Below are 17,500 nucleotides of genomic sequence, written 5' to 3'. Positions count from 1 at the left end.
AACATCTCCAGTCTGCATACTGATAACAGTGTTGACTGATACAAACTCTTTCTAAAGTCTGAAACATCTCCAGTCTGCAGGCTGATAAGAGTGTTGACTGATACAAACTCTTTCTAAAGTCTGTAACATCTCCAGTCTGCATGCTGATAACAGTGTTGACTGATACAAACTCTTTCTAAAGTCTGTAACATCTCCAGTCTGCATGCTGATAACAGTGTTGACTGATACAAACTCTTTCTAAAGTCTGTAACATCTCCAGTCTGCATGCTGATAACAGTGTTGACTGATACAAACTCTTTCTAAAGTCTATAACATCTCCAGTCTGCAGGCTGATAACAGTGTTGAATGATACAAACTCTTTCTAAAGTCTGTAACATCTCCAGTCTGCAGGCTGATAACAGTGTTGACTGATACAAACTCTTTCTAAAGTCTGTAACATCTCCAGTCTGCAGGCTGATAACAGTCTACAAACTCTTTCTAAAGTCTGTAACATCTCCAGTCTGCATGCTGATAACAGTGTTGACTGATACAAACTCTTTCTAAAGTCTGTAACATCTCCAGTCTGCATGCTGATAACAGTGTTGACTGATACAAACTCTTTCTAAAGTCTGTAACATCTCCAGTCTGCAGGCTGATAACAGTGTTGACTGATACAAACTCTTTCTAAAGTCTGTAACATCTCCAGTCTGCAGGCTGATAACAGTGTTGAATGATACAAACTCTTTCTAAAATCTGTAACATCTCCAGTCTGCAGGTTGATAACAGCACAGCCCATTAGCTGTCAGTATCCTTGTCACTTGTTTCTTCCCAACAATAATGCCAAAGTCACACCCTATAGGCAGTTAGGCAGAGGAGTTAGGCACACGAACCAAGGGATTTCATCCGCCATTTATTTTTCCATAGACATTTTATAAAATGCTTATAAAAAATAGTTTTACTTGGTCAAAGCAAAAAAAAAGTGAATCGCTTGGTTTGACCAAGTAAAACTATTTTTATAAGCATTTTACGCATTATTTACGAAAAGTCTATGGAAAAATGAATGGTGGATGAAATCCCTTGGTTTCTATGCCTAAACCGGAAGAGGGTGTGACTTTGGCAGTCTATAACAAGCACTGTCAGTAGAAAATGCCTCGATAACTCATCCCATGTTTTTTGACCTTAAGTAAAAACAAATCAACCGATGAATCTATCGATACCTCATCAAACGGCTCATTCAACTAAAATACTGTATATCTTCACTCAACACAATATCCGGCTAATTACACTAAATAAATCACTGCAATCAAATAAATTCCAACCAATTATGGCAAGTGGGTGAAATCAGTGTGAAACTTGCCGGATAAGCTAAACGGAGCACAAGCCCCATTGTGGGCACGTGTTAATGAATTTGTTTCGCACAAACTATGAAATTGCATGCACATAATAATAATGTCAGCGAGGACACACATTAACCACAGTGAGGGAATGATTTGTATATTGGGAACTCAAATAAATCTAAACAAGGGAACGAGGTCTACAGTCAAGTCAAGTCAAGTTGATTTGTATAGCACATTTCATACACAGAGGCAATTCAAAGTGCTTCACATAAAATGGTTGACAGGAAAATAAAAGAATAGAAGAAGAGAATAACATGGACATTTAAAAGCATCACCACAACAAAACTTAAAAAAATTTTTTTTACAGTATCTCACACACACACAATACCACCCTGTGCTCTCGACGGGGGTCAATTGTGGCCTCAAAATACATCAATTATGTATATAAAGAAATGATCACCTTGTCCAGAAAACAACCCACTTATAAAGTTGAAAAGGGTGGCCTGGTTTACTTGGACACATTTACAATCGCTCGAGATCTAACAATAAGTTCTGTCTCAATGATTCATTACAGTTCTCTCAGTCTGAGCGTTTGCTTTGGTCTGCCAGGGGTTCACTATTAGAGGTCTTTTTCTATGCCTCCGCCGGCGATAGCCGTGGCTGGAGGCGTTATGTTTTCGGGTTGTCCGTCAGGTCCGTCCGTACGTACGTCGATCCGATGCTTGTTAACGCAATATCTCAGGAACGCCTTGACGGAATTTCTTCAAATTTGGCTCAGACGTCCACTTGGACTCAAGGATGAACTGATTAGATTTTGCTGCTCAAAGTTCAAGGTCACTATGACCTCCCAACCACCCGTTCCATGTTCGTTAACGTGATATCTCAGGAACGCCTTGAGGGAATTTCTCAAAAAAAATTGGCTCAAATGTCCGCTTGGACTCCAGCATAAATTGATTAGACTTTGGTGGTCAAAGTTCAAGGTCACTGTGACCTCACGTCTCTCTGTTCCATCAAGGAAGGAGGCGGGGCTAGGGGAAAGGGGATATAGCCAGGGATAGGAAGGTTGGAGTTCAAGCGGTGGGTAGGGGGATGTGGGTGGTGGGTGGTGGGAGGCGTGGTGAGGGAAGGTGGTGGGGCTAGGGGAAAGGGGTCCATAGCTAGGGATATGAAGGTCGTAGAGTGTCCGGGTTCAAGGGGTGGGTAGGGGTACTAGCTGGGGGGATGTGGGTGGTTTTGGGTTAAGGGGTAGGACCATTTTCCATGTTGAAAATGATTAGCTGTGTTGTTGAGGTACCCCCAAACATTGCCTAAAGTGCAATAAGGCTGAGGCCATGTCCACACGGAGACGAGTTTAGGTGTATCCGCTAAAGTTTTTTGTCATATAGACGTTTCGTCCAGATGGAACCGCGTTCTGGGACTATACGTTCTGGGAGTATATGCTAATTTTTCAAAACGGGTCCCAGAGTGATTAAATCTGAAGACGCCACCCTTGCATTTCCGTGTTTACAACCCATACGCATCTTTCCTGAACCGATGACGCCATAGCCCCACCTCTCTCCACCAGCAACAATAACAATCATGGCAGTAGCGTTCGTGCTATAAGCAGCTACTGAGCCTGTTGGGGATTTTGCAGCAAAATATAATGCTCCTCTATTACCACCGTCAGCAACAAGTGGACATGGAGAACAGCATCCTCAGGGCTCCACAGCTGACTCTTCCCATCCACCCCTCCCCTCCCTTCATCGGATATTTCCCAGAAGGCTTAGCGGCGGCTACATTTTTACAATAACACAAACAAAATCAGGCTTAACGTGTTAGATAGAAATTATATTTATTTTATATACAACATGCAATTCTGGAATATTTTAATATTGGACAAAATGAAATGAAATGAAATGTAAACCCTGAGTGTAACCGACATACCCCGGCTTGCCCTATATATAGCCCTCGTAAATACAACGTGAATAGGGAAGTGAGAGGTTTGAGGAACACGCGGTTGCACTGTGATCTCCGCTCGTCCGCTCGTGTCCACTCCAACAAGACTTAACCGACTTTTTCAATAAAAACACATTTATGCCATGATTTTATATAATGTATATTTATGTTGCATCATTTAGCCTGTGCTGTGATGTGCAGGAGCGGCCAATACGCTGGGATGTGTTTGCAACATGTCTAAAGATCATGGAAGTGGATGATATCAGGAACGTCACCGATAGTTAACGTTCTATATTGTAGGCTAGAGGGAGACCATCAGCCCTGCTGAACAGCTCTGCATTTGCCTGTATAGGTTTAATCATTTTATTCATCGACATGGCAAACCTCCCCGCAAAGCCAATGGTTTAAGCTGCTCGCTACAGTGAGATACACATTATAGACTGTGCGCCCCTAGAGGTTGTATGCCATTATTGACGAGATTGTCTTATTCTCTGTTATTCTACAGCGGTTTCAGTGGTATTCAGTGGTTTCATGTGGATACACACATTTCTTGAAACGATTCCATGTTTATGGAAAACTTTTCTGAAACGAAAAAAGAAAAGATCGCTTCCGGCTCCGTGTGGACATGGCCTGAATGGCCACACCACTGGACTTTGCAGTATTTGTGCTTGTATGAGTCTGGACCTGGACAGACATGGATGTAGACTGCAACTTGACTTGTTGGTGGAGGCATACAACCGCAATGCGGTATTTCTAGTTTTCTTTTTTCTTTTCTTTTCTTTCTTTTTTGAACTTTGGGAGCAATTCATTGGATTTCATTGTGGCAGACAAGATCAATCAACCTAAAAAAAAAGTACTTGCATCTCTTCCAATTAGTAATTCAATCTATATCTGCTGAATAGACCCCAAATGAGTCAAAGGAGAAAGTTATTGAATGGAACTTTTTCTTTCTGTTTCTGTTTCTGAGTGTGGGTCTGAAGACAAAGATCACACTGAATGAGAGCGAAACCTTTGTGTGCTCCCTTTATTCCTGTGTGTGTGTGTGTGTGTGTGTGTGTGTGTGTGTGTGTGTGTGTGTGTGTGTGTGTGTGTGTGCGTGCGTGCGTGCGTGCGTGCGTGCGTGTGTGTGTGTGTGTGTGTGCGTTTACTGTGATGTACAAGAGCGTGTAGATTGGAGTACAAGTCTGTGGATACATTCATTTTGTTGCCTGTGTGTGTGTGTGTGTGTGTGTGTGTGTGAGTGATGAGTGTGCGTCCCTAGAGACAAGAAGGTCACTGCAGTTCTGTCAGTTTGATCAATATTGAATGTGTCAATTGTGTGCGTGCGTGTGTGTGTGTGTGTGTGTGTGTGTGTGTGTGTGTGTGTGTGTGTGTGTGTGCATGCGCCTGTGTGCATGTGTGTGTGTGCGTCTGTGCATCTGTGTGCGACTGAGATCTTTATGTATGTCGATGGTGTGTGCATGCATCTGTGTGTGCGTGCCTGTGTCTGTGTGTGTGTGCGTGCGTGACTGCGTGTGCGTGCCTGTGTGTGTGTTTGCACTGGGATGCGTACACATGCATGTTTGCATTTGTGTGACTGATTACATTGGGACTTGGTGTACACACAGAACTGCCTTTATTTGTGTGTTTTGGTGTTTGTGCACAAGTGTGCACATCTCTGTAGCCCATGTCTGTGCTGTGTGTGTGTGTGTGTGTGTGTGTGTGTGTGTGTGTGTGTGTGTGTGTGTGTGTGTGTGTGTGTGTGTGTGTGTATGTGCGCGTGCGTGTGTGCGTGCGCATGCTTTATGTTTGCAATGTTTGCGTTGTGTGAATGCATGGTTGCTCAATCCAGGAATGTATATTTATACTCGCTGTACAAACAGTGTGTGTGGTCATTTCGGCACGCTGCTGTTGTAACATCTTTCCCAACGCTTTCTTCATATATGGCACAGAGGGTTGCTGCTGTGTGGTTACCCACTGTACATGCTACAACACAGTATGCTCACATAATGTGTATTGATAACAATGTCAAGTGTGTGTGTGTGTGTGTGTGTGTGTGTGTGTGTGTGTGTGTGTGTGTGTGTGTGTGTGTGTGTGTGTGTGTGTGTGTGTGTGTGTGTGTAGCACCAGCAACAGGTGGTCCAAGCAGTGGAGAGGGCCAAGCAGGTGACCATGGCAGAACTCAATGCCATCATCGGGGTGAGTCACCTCCCGTCGCCATAGGCAACACGCATGCACACACACACACGCACACACACACACACACACAGACACACACACACACACACACACACACACACACACACACACACACACACACACACACACACACACACACACACACACACACACATGCTCACTAAAATAATGGAATCAATGCACAGCTACAGCAGGCAGCATTATACACACACAAATGCCTGCATGTAAACTAGGGATGCATGATATTGGATTTTTTTCGTTAATATCTGATATGCTAATATTTTCCAACTCTTTTGCCGATTGCTGATACCAATATATGTGCACACACAAAAATGATAATAATAATAAAATCTGAGAAAATCCTTCTCTCCTGTAGTGGAAGTAACACTTTATCATGCCTACTCTTATCGTGTCGCAGATGCAGACATAAATACAGTGCTTTTCAAAATGTACACATTCACTGGGCAAAGTAAGAAATCTACTTCAACTTAGCTTATGTAAATCGTACCATATTTTTATTTATGTAACATCAACAAACTAAGATCATTAAAGCATCATTTCATATCGGCGGAAATGTTAATTTTGGGCAGGTGCTGATATTTAATTTTCCTCCAGACGACATATCACACACACACACACACACACACACACACACACACGCACACACACACACACACACACAGGATGATGGCTGTGAGTGATGTAGTGGAGGGGGCTTTCCAGAGCTTGTCAGAGCACTGATCACATTACTGTCTACTTAAAGCCTTTTGTTCCTCCAGTACTACAAACACTGCTGTCTCCGACATGTGTGTGTGTGTGTGTGTGTGTGTGTGTGTGTGTGTGTGTGTGTGTATGCACGCGTGTGTGTGTGTGTGTGTGTGTGTGTGTGTGTGTGTGTGTATGCACGCATGTGTGTGTGTGTGTGTGTGTGTGTGTGTCAAGCGTGCCAGCTCGACAAAACAACACAGCGAAACACATCATAATGCTCCCCTCAGGAAAATAGCCTCTCTTTATCTGTCTCTGCTCCTCTGCTCTCCACTCATTCTCTCTCTCTCTCTCCCTCTCTCTCTCTCTCTCTCTCTCTCTCTCTCTCTCTCTCTCTCTCATCCTCCTCTCTCTCTTTCTCTGTCCGACACGTTTTCTTTACCGGTTTTCTCGTCTTTTGTCATCTTTGATCCTGGCCGTCCTCTCCCTTTGGCCCCCGTCCTCACTCTCTCCTTCTCTTTTGTGTGTGGCATCTCTTATCTTTGACTCTCTGAGGCCTGCTCCACACGGACGGCATTTGTTTGAAAATGGTTTTTTTCCCCCCTCCCTTTTCAAAAACAATCCTCTCTACACCAACGGTGTTTTTGAAAATCTCTCACGCAAAAACGATTGAAACGCCTGCATCTCTTCTATCAGGGTGCGGATTCCACGCTCACCCCTGCTGCGTAACGAGTGGAAAATAGTTCAACTTGAGCGGGTAGCTAGAGAGAGAGTCAGCACTGCTTTGGTGGCCTGCCAACAAACTGAGCGCTCTGCTTCTTTTCGGCACGTTTGTTTTTGTGTGCGTCATAAGCGAGGTGCATCGCCGGTTTCAAGCAGAAGAGTACAGTTAAGAGAAATACAGCAAGGCTGACTTATAAACACATAATCAAACGTAACAGTATTAATTACACGTAAGGTAGTAGGCTCATAGGTTCCTACATGCTCACTACAAAGCAATTGCCATGCGCACGTTGAGGTTATCATGTCAGCATCTTCAAAAAGCTCCGTTTTGAAAAAATCTCCACCCGCGGAGCCACTAGTGCAGCGACCAGGACACATACCCTTAATCCGGCTTCCCACCCTGAGACACGGCCAATTATGCCCGTATGGACACCAAACCAAGCCGGAGGTAACACGGGGGCTCGAACCTGCGACCCTCGTAGGCAGGCAATCTACCGCTGGACACCATGTCCTTCTCTCTTTACTAATCACCCACCCCCTTGTCTAACACCCCCCTCCTCCCCCCATTCCTCCCCACTCCCTCCCGTCCCTGTGGCCACAGCAGCAGCAGCTCCAGCACCTCTCTCACCACGCCCCCGGCATCCCCCTGACACCCCACCCGTCGGGCCTGGCCCTGGGCGCGGGCGGCTCGGGGCTCCTGGCGCTGACCGGGGCCCTGGGGGTCTCGGCCCACCTCGTCTCCAAGGACGAACGCAACCACCTGGACCCCGAACATCTCCGAGGTAAAGAGGGCGTCGATTGAAAACCTTGGATTTAGTGCGAAAATGTTATTTCTCCGCTAAAAACATATCACGGTACAAATCAAGCTTATCTTTCTATTGAGCAGTATCAAATGAATAAAAACAAGTCAAAATTGTATTATTGTAAGAAATGTGAAAACCTAAACTATAAATTGTCACATACCGTATCAATGGCAATTTTATACGGCAGTATATTTCTTTACAGGTTATCCTAAATCAAATGAATTACTGTGCAAAATCATTTCTGACTCCCCAAATCATTGAAAATGCACGCACCAACAAGGCAATACTACATCACTTGTGTCAGGGACTACTGATGTGAAAGTCCTGAATCCTCTCCATACTGTCATCTGTTCAGAAAGTCACCTTTTGGACTGAATTTGAACCTCCGTTGTTTAGATCGCTATCCTAATATGGACAGACGTATTCATGGCCATTGTGTAAACGCAAAGAGAAACTATTTCTCCCAATGAACTCCCATTCACCCCGATAGAATATCTTATCTGTGCTCTCTCTGGCAGGCACCGGGCCAAGAGAGGCCGGCCAATCAGGAGAAAGCCAGAGCCAGAGAGAAATAAGGGACGAGTCAGAGTAAAAAAAAGGGGGGAGAGAGAGAGAGAGAGAGATCAATGCACTCATACATTATATATCGACGTGTTCATAGTTTAACGTCTGTGTGTGTGTGTGTGTGTGTGTGTGTGTGTGTGTGTGTGCGTGTGCGTGTGCGTGTGCGTGCGTGCGTGTGTGTGTGTGTGTGTGTGTGTGTGGCGTGCGCACGCGTGGCTGTGTGTGTTTCAGCCCTTACATGAGCGAGACAGAATGAATGAAAAGAAAGATGAATGTTGAAAGAGGCAACAGTGGAAGACAGAGAACTCTGTCTGGTTGGGGAACAGAGAGAGAGAGAGAGAGAGAGGGAGGGAGAGAGAGAGAGAGAGAGGGAGGGAGAGAGGGAGAGGAGAGGAGAGGGGATCGTGTAATCATGCACAATAGCAGGTCTGTGTCTTTATTAGAGGGGAGCAGTGGTAGTGCAGCTTGACCTTGGCTGGCTGGGGGACTGTTGTTATTATTATCAGGACTGACGTCAAACTTTCTCTCTTTCCCCTCCCTTCTCTCTCTCCATCCCTCTCTCTCTACCTCCGCTCTGTTCTCTCTTCTCCCCTTTCTCTGCCCCGTCCCAGAGGGAGCACCCAGCAGGGTAAGCAACTCTGTGTGTGTGTGTGTGTGTGTGTGTGTGTGTGTGTGTGTGTGTGTGTGTGTGTGTGTGTGTGTGTGTGTGTGTGTGTGTGTGTGTGTGAGTGTGTGTGTGACAGTGATAAACTGAGGGAAATGGAGAAGCACTGTAAAGTGGCCTCTAAAAAAGGCTGTGTATTGCTGGAGCACAGCCAGAAGTAGCACAACTCTACACCAGCACAATAGCTGCTCAGTGCTATCAACCTTGAGCTCCTCAAGGTTTCCCGCATAGGCACCACCATGTGATCTCTTATCCAGAGGAAATGACATCACACAGGAAATGACATCACACTCACATGTGAGCTCTTCATCCAGAGGAAATTACATCACACAGGAAATGACATCACACTAACATGTGAGCTCTTATCCAGAGGAAATGACCGTTTATGCAAACGCACGTGAAAGAATTACACGTGTGAAAAGATGCAAACCCAGTAAACGGAATAGTAGACCCATAATAGTCAAATTAGTATGTAAACAACAACAATAATTTTGCGTGAAAATATATGTTATAATACTAGAGCATAAATTCCCAAGCTTTTCATGCAAAGGAACTCCCAATATTAACAGATTCGACCACTGAGATTCATTTCATACGATTGTGTCCATCTGCGTTATCATTGTGGATTTGCATAAAAGTCATTGCTATAGGAGATGTGATCTGTGCTCTTATTGAAATGACGGTACTAGAAGACTGAAAAGTATACTGTGCAGAATGAACAGTCCATGAGTTTCTAGCCCCATCGATGTTTGTTTAGGTCTTTACATCAGAGATGCTTTTTATTAAGGTAGCATTGTCATTTCCACAGAAGAAGATTGTTCCCTGACCTCTAGAAAATCATCCCTACACACTTTCACAATCAACCTATCTACAGCATCTGTTTGGAAAGCACTTATCAGTGTTTACGAGGGACGTGCCACCCTGCACAGTGACAACACAGAGGAAAGATTCAAATGTTATCTCCTCTTCTTTCCTGACAAAACAAGGAGTTGACAGATTGGTCAAATACAATATAATATAATACAATATAATATGATATAATATAATATAATATGATATAATATAATATAATATGATATAATATAATACCAGGACACACACCCCACCAGCTTGCCACCCGCAGACACGGCCAGTTGTGTCTGTAGGAACATCTGACCAAGCCGGAAGTACCGCTGCCGGGAATTGAACCCGGGTCTCGGCGGTGGTAGACGAGTGCTTTTACCTCCACACTACCCAGACCCAATGGCACTCTCGTTTAATGACATGTGAGGGGTGAGAGGATGGATAACTGAAGGGTCTTCAGACTCCTCAAACTGGACTGAGAGCGCACCATGTGCAGTGAAACAGGAAGTGTATATAAACAATCTGACCTTTTGTTTTACTGTCGTGAGAAGTCAGTTCCATGCCTGGGGAATTGATGTCATGCAAATGAGCTGATTTGAATTCAGTGGCAGTCTATGGCCGGTCCTTTTCTCTCTGGCTGCAGACCGCCCTGCTCTGTGAAAGTCAACATTCCCTATAGCTGGATTGGCTGCAACAGACAGCTGGCCTTCATCAGCATAACTGTTGATAACAGAGAGAGAGGAGGGGGGGGGGGGGGCGGGGGAGATGGAGAGTGAGATTGAGGGGGGGGGGGGGGGATCAAAGGGGATGGGGGGGGGGGACAAGAAAAATAGGGAGGGAAGGAAGGTTGTAAAAAAATAAAAGAAAGAAATCCCGGTGAGTCTTTGTCTTGACTCTTATTGCCAAATTAAAATGATTTAAGACTGCTATAGACTTGACTTTCCCTCCCCCTCGCTATCCGCACTGAAACCCTTAGCATCGTTTCATTGCTAAACACAATGCTGATTGTCAAGCCTGCAGGAAAAGACTTCTCTCATGAGCAGAGGTTCGTGCCGAACTTAGCCGAGCGTTACGGCGCGAGGGAGCGGAGGAGAGAGATGCATATCAATCGCCATTTGTCAGAAAGGCCCCGCGCCAGTGAGACATCTTGGAATTTTAAGTGGAGGGGGAAGAAAGGGACAGCGAGAGGAAGTGAAGAGAAGGGAGGAGAAGAAAGAAGAGAGAGAAGTTTGTTGAGCCGCACTGAGGTCCATTGTGCGGTTTCTCCTCTCCTCTGTCCAGCGCTGCTTCCTGTCGCGCCCGTGGGCTCCTTCCTGTCTGACTTGCCGCTGTGTTAAACCTTACTGTTCTCCTCCCCCCCCCCCCCCCCCCCCCGCAGGGCCTGGGGACAGAGGAGGACGATTGGTCCTCACTGAACCCAAGGACCCTAAAAAAAAAAAGAAGAAGGATAAGACATTACTCACGTCACAGCGTTCAAATTTAGCATCGTGGCCAGACTTTGTGGTCAGTTCTATTGACGTGAATGGGGCGTGCAGGGAAAGTCCCACTATAAACCATCATCTCTGTGTCGTTTCACCTTGGATTGAAAAATGCTTCCACCAAATTAAAGAAAACACATGATGTGATGTTGACTGATGGCCCGTTCGGCCCTGTATCAGGATGTATGTAGTTGGCTCATCTAGCTCTATTTTGGACCAAACAGGGACTTGAGTTGAGCTACAGTATATGCAGCTGCTGGACATGATCTGTTTGGAGACCAATAGATAAAGAAAAGAAAAGAAAAGAAACATACATACTGTACACACACACACATCAGTCAACATCACGTAAAGAAAAAAGCAAAATTTCAACGCTGTGACTTTTTAGGGTCCTTTACTGAACCCCCAGCACAATACACAACACAACACACAGCACAGCACAGCACACAACACACAGCACAGCACAACACAACACAACGCAACACAACACACAACACAGCACAGCACAACACAACACAACACACAGCACAACATAACACACAACACAACACAGCACAACACAGCACAGCACAACACACAGCACAACACACAGCACAACACAACACACAGCACAACACAGCACAACACAACACAACACACAGCACAACACAACACAGCACACAACACAGCACAACACAACACACAACACAACACAACACAACACACAACACAACACAGCACAACACAACACACAACACAACACAACACAGCACACAACACAGCACAACACAACACACAACACAACACAACACAACACACAACACAACACAACACAGCACAACACAGCACAGCACAACACAACACAACACACAGCACAACACAACACAGCAAACAACACAGCACAACACAACACACAACACAACACACAGCACAGCACAACACAAGTCAGCACAGTGCTGTGAGGGGCTTGTGTGAGTGTAGTAAACATGCCTGCACAGCTTTATTGGCCAATAATGAGAGCCATATTTTACATGAAGCCTGGTGTGTCAGGGGACAGGCGCTCATTAGCTTTATGGGCTGTCCAGCGTGCTGCTATGTGTCTTAACGTCTGCTTACGTCCGCTTTCTTTCCTCTGTGTGTGTGTGTGTGTGTGTGTGTGTGTGTGTGTGTGTGTGTGTGTGTGTGTGAGTGAGAGAGAGAGAGTGTGTGTGCGCGCGCGCGACACTGTGTGTGACATGTTATTGTGTGTGTGTTCATATTTTATGTGGGTTTATCTTTGTGTTTCTATCAAATGTGCTTTTTCGTGTCTTTACCACAGCTTGTGTCTGCAGTCTCGTGTATGTGTGTGTGTGTGTGTGTGTGTGTGTGTGTGTGTGTGTGTGTGTGTGTCTTTCCAATGTTCTGCTTCACGTCAAGACCTGTGCTTACATCTGCTATCTTCTTTGGCGTAATTATGTGTGATTGCGTGTGTTGTTTTATGTGTGTAATGTGCTGAGTGTGTAACAAGATGTCTTAATTGTGTGTTTGTTTATGTCTGTCTGTCTGTCTGTCTGTCTGTCTGTGTGTGTATGTGTGTGTGTGTTGATAACTTGATATGTGTATCTGTGTGCGTCTCTCCCCCTCCAGAGTAAGTCGGTGTCGTCGACAGACAGCCAGCCGGCCGAGGAGCGGCAGGGCCCGTCAGGAGGCTACTCCTGCTCGCAGGGAGGAGCCGAGGCCAAGAGGAGGCGCTGTGACGACAAGGAGCCCCTCCCACCCCACTCCTATGTACGTGTGTGTGTCTGTCTGTCTGTGTGTCTCTGTGTCTCTATGTACGTGTGTGTGTCTGTCTGTCTGTCTGTCTGTGTGTCTCTGTGTCTCTGTGTGTGTCTGTGTATGTTTAACTGCATTGCTGTCCTTGTCCTTGGAAGATGAGACCGTGGAAATGAAATGAAGGATGAAGATATAATTTTCATGATTGAGTAATCGAGTAATTGCAGCAGCAAAAGTAATAGGATACAACCGGGAAAAATAGAATCTAAACATATATTTGTTTAATATGAACAGTTGAGGTTATAAACATGAAATTATGCAGCCACCAAGTCAACATTATGCAGACTGTCTGGGAAGGAGTATGGATACTGAGTACTTTACATTATGGATTTACATACAGTTGTTACACAGCATGTGTAAACGCCACATTTTTAGAATATAGAAATCGACATGTTGCGACCATTCTAAAACTATCTGATGTGGGAAACTGAAGGACATTTACATGGTGTGCAAATGTGCATCATAATTACATACAGTAGTGCACAGAAAGCCATTATGTATATCCAGAGAGCATCGCGGCGTGTCTGAGCCTGTGTGCGTATGTATGACATCACCCATGACATCACAGGTGGGCTCCCGGCCAATGGGAGACGTGTTTGGTTTGGATGGGTCCAATGGGGAAGAAGAGCAGGGAGCCAGAGGGGATGTAATGGCGGAGAGACGGCCGAGGCAGATAGCAGTAATGAATTAGCCGCTGTGTGTTTGCAGGCTGGAGGATTGATTGACAGCGTGAGTCTGTCTGTGGGAGGCGGCCTGAGGCCTCCACCTCAACTCTACAGCAACGCTCCCAATCTTCACTCCACTTTTCTCTCTGTTTTTCCTCTCTCTCTTTGTCTGTCTTTATATTATCTGTCTCTCTCTCTCTGTCTTTATCAGTCTCTCTCTCTCCCTCTGTCTTTATATTATCTGTCTCTCTCTCTCTGTCTTTATCAGTCTCTCTCTCTCCCTCTGTCTTTATCAGTCTCTCTCTCTCCCTCTGTCTTTATCAGTCTCTCTCTCTCTCTCTGTCTTTATCAGTCTCTCTCTCTCCCTCTGTCTTTATCAGTCTCTCTCTGTCTCCCTCTGTCTTTATCAGTCTCTCTCCCTCTGTCTTTATATTATATGTCTCTCTCTCTCTCCCTCTGTCTTTATCAGTCTCTCTCCCTCTGTCTTTATATTATATGTCTCTCTCTCTCTCTCTCTCTGTCTTTATCAGTCTCTCTCTCTCCCTCTGTCTTTATCAGTCTCTCTCTCTCCCTCTGTCTTTATCAGTCTCTCTCTCTCTCTCTGTCTTTATCAGTCTCTCTCTCTCCCTCTGTCTTTATCAGTCTCTCTCTCTCTCCCTCTGTCTTTATCAGTCTCTCTCCCTCTGTCTTTATATTACCGGTATATGTCTCTCTCTCTCTCTCTCTCTCCCTCTGTCTTTATCAGTCTCTCTCTCTCCCTCTGTCTTTATATTATCTGTCTCTCTCTCTCTCCCTCTGTCTTTATCAGTCTCTCTCTCTCCCTCTGTCTTTATATTATCTGTCTATCTCTCTCTCCCTCTGTCTTTATCAGTCTCTCTCTCTCCCTCTGTCTTTATATTATCTGTCTGTCTCTCTATCAGTCTCTCTCTCTCCCTCTGTCTTTATCAGTCTCTCTCTCTCTCTCTGTCTTTATCAGTCTCTCTCTCTCCCTCTGTCTTTATCAGTCTCTCTCTCTCCCTCTGTCTTTATCAGTCTCTCTCTCTCTCTCTGTCTTTATCAGTCTCTCTCCCTCTGTCTTTATATTATCTGTCTCTCTGTCGAGTCATATCACAGCTCTCATTTCTCTCTGTCTGCTGCTCGCTCTCCTTCAGTATCTCTCTCTCCCTGTCTCTTTATCAGTCTGTCTCTCTCTCCCTGTCTCTTTATCAGTCTGTCTCTCTCTCCCTCTCTCTATCAGTCTGTCTCTCTCTCCCTCTGTCGTTATCATCTCCCTCTGTCGTTATCAGTCTGTCTCTCTCTCCCTCTGTCTTTATCAGTCTGTCTCTCTCTCCCTCTGTCTTTATCAGTCTCTCTCCCTTTCTCTTTATCAGTCTCTCTCTCCCCCTGTCTTTATCAGTCTGTCTCTCTCTCCCTCTGTCTTTATCAGTCTCTCTCCTCTGTCTTTATCAGTCTGTCTCTCTCTCTCCCTCTGTCTTTATCAGTCAATTCAATTCAATTCAATTCAATTCAATTGGCTTTATTGGCATGACGTAACACTGTACATATTGCCAAAGCAAGCGTTTAGACATGAAGAGCTAAACATTAATTAGAAAACTTACTATATCAAACATACTACAAGACAAATGAATGATCTGTTGTCAGACATAGCAACATCAAATAACAAACTTTGAATAGCAAAGAAACTACAAGACAAATGATCTGTTGTCATATAGGCTATAGCAGCAATAAAAGAGAAAGGATAGCAAGAAACAAACTACAAGACAAACAAATGATATGTTGTCATAAAGGCTATAGCAGCAATCAAAAGAACAAAGATGGTCTGTTGTCAGGAATGAAACGTGTGTCAGGTGACAGTCTCTCTCTCCCTCTGTCTTTATCAGTCTGTCTCTCTCTCCCTGTCTCTTTATCAGACTGTATCTCTCCCTCTGTCTTTATCAGTCTGTCTGTCTCTCTCTCCCTGTCTCTTTATCAGTCTGTATCTCTCCCTCTGTCTTTATCAGTCTGTCTGTCTCTCTCTCCCTGTCTCTTTATCAGTCTGTATCTCTCCCTCTGTCTTTATCAGTCTGTCTGTCTCTCTCCCCCTGTCTCTTTATCAGTCTGTATCTCTCCCTCTGTCTTTATCAGTCTGTCTGTCTCTCGCTCCCTCTGTCTTTATCAGTCTGTCTCTCTCTCCCTGTCTCTTTATCAGTCTCTCTCTCTCTCTCTCCCTGTCTCTTTATCAGTCTGTATCTCTCCCTCTGTCTTTATCAGTCTGTCTGTCTCTCTCTCCCTGTCTCTTTATCAGTCTGTCTCTCTCCCTCTGTCTTTATCAGTCTGTCTGTCTCTCTCTCCCTGTCTCTTTATCAGAGTTGTAGACTAGCACATGCTTCCTCTGATACATGTGCAGTCGCCAGCCGCTTCTTTTCACCTCCTTTCGTCCCCTCTCTACGCTTTTTCTCCTTTTCTGTTTCTATTTCACTCTCACTCTCTCTCCTCTCCATCTCGCTGTTTCTATATTCTTATTATAGGAATAGGCTGTAGACATGGCCCTGTTACGGGCTCTGTATAATTAGGTACTGATGTCACTCCACACTGATGTCAATAGGAATATCAGGCCATCAAAGCACTGTTGCCATGGTGACTAAGTGCCATCGCTCTCACCCTAGATAGAGAGAGAGAGAGAGAGAGAGAGCGAAGAGCAGTGTTATGGCTAGACGGGGAGAGAAAGAGAGCCATGGTGTGTGTGTGTGTGTGTGTGTGTGTGTGTGTGTGTGTGTGTGTGTGTGTGTGTGTGTGTGTGAGAGAGAGAGAGAGATTGTGTTTGTGTCCATGCATTTATGGAGGTGATGTGTGAGTGTGTGAGATATCTCTGTTAGATGTTGTATGGCCCACTGACAGACAGCAAAGAGCAGTCAGTGATATTGGTATATTGATCTGTGTGTGTGTGTGTGTGTGTGTGTGTGTGTGTGTGTGTGTGTGTGTGTGTGTGTGTGTGTGTGTCTCCTTTTTATTAATGCCATGTGTGTGTCCGGGTGAATGATATTGACTATCCAGAAATTATATAATTTGTTCTCTGATTCTGTCCTCTTTGTTCCCCAGGACAGTGACGGAGACAAGAGTGAAGACAACCTGGTAGTGGACGTCTCCAATGAGGTGAGTCGTATATATCTATACGTTTTTGGGAGATTGGTCAACCTAGCTGTTAAGTAATGAAAATATAGACACCAAAAATATTCATGTATCCGTCAAAGATGATTTGTTCCATGCTCCATGCTAACACTTTAGCACACGTTATGTTGTAGAGTGATAGGAGGTTGACTAGTTTGATCTTAAAAGTCAGAAAATTAGCTCTTGTAGTAGTTCTAAAGTTAAATAGTAAGTAATTTTAAATGATATGCAGCCAAGTCTGCCAGTAGTATGTAGAAGGTTAGTCAAAATATGAACAGAACATACTGTTCTGAGGTACCAACTACCACTACTTACTGACTAGCTTCTTATGACATGTCAGTCTTATTTTGGAGAATGCTAGTCACCCACTATGACTCAACATAGTGTATGGAAAGGCTTGGATCACTTATACAACATACAACATATTACTGCTTTGTGTTCAAGAGTCCCACAGAAAGTAGATAGGGAAACACACACAGTCTAGTCACCCATTGCTGCTTTGTCTTCACGTAAAAGTCGTATATCTTCATAAGAAAATATCTCTGATCTTCCACATTCGCCTCTGCATCCGAGAGCATCATTTCTTCTCTCTTCACAGGAATCCATCTTAAATGTAATATGTATGGAAGTCGTACCAACCCATCTCTATTACAGTGTCTCTGCTTTCTTCTGAGCCCTTCACAGTTAG

At 44.7% G+C, this 17,500-nt stretch overlaps 1 protein-coding gene across 2 annotated transcripts in view; it reads left to right on the top strand.

The window, feature by feature from the left end:
* Positions 1-17,500, top strand: part of tle2b (TLE family member 2, transcriptional corepressor b) — a 61,012-nt gene that overhangs the window by 30,276 nt on the left and 13,236 nt on the right. Inside the window, exons 3-7 of one of the 2 annotated variants that reach the window (XM_083647461.1) lie at positions 5,355-5,429; positions 7,462-7,639; positions 8,836-8,852; positions 12,815-12,955; positions 16,744-16,797. In XM_083647461.1, coding sequence (XP_083503587.1) covers positions 5,355-5,429; positions 7,462-7,639; positions 8,836-8,852; positions 12,815-12,955; positions 16,744-16,797 — 465 coding nt within the window. Of the gene's footprint in view, positions 1-5,354; positions 5,430-7,458; positions 7,640-8,835; positions 8,853-12,814; positions 12,956-16,743; positions 16,798-17,500 lie in introns of both variants that reach the window. The other variant, XM_083647460.1, reaches the window with a different exon arrangement.

Source organism: Poromitra crassiceps (genome assembly GCF_964638095.1).
Source record: "Poromitra crassiceps genome assembly, chromosome: 12".
Lineage (NCBI taxonomy): Eukaryota > Metazoa > Chordata > Actinopteri > Beryciformes > Melamphaidae > Poromitra > Poromitra crassiceps.
This window is presented reverse-complemented; position numbering and strand designations above follow the sequence as displayed.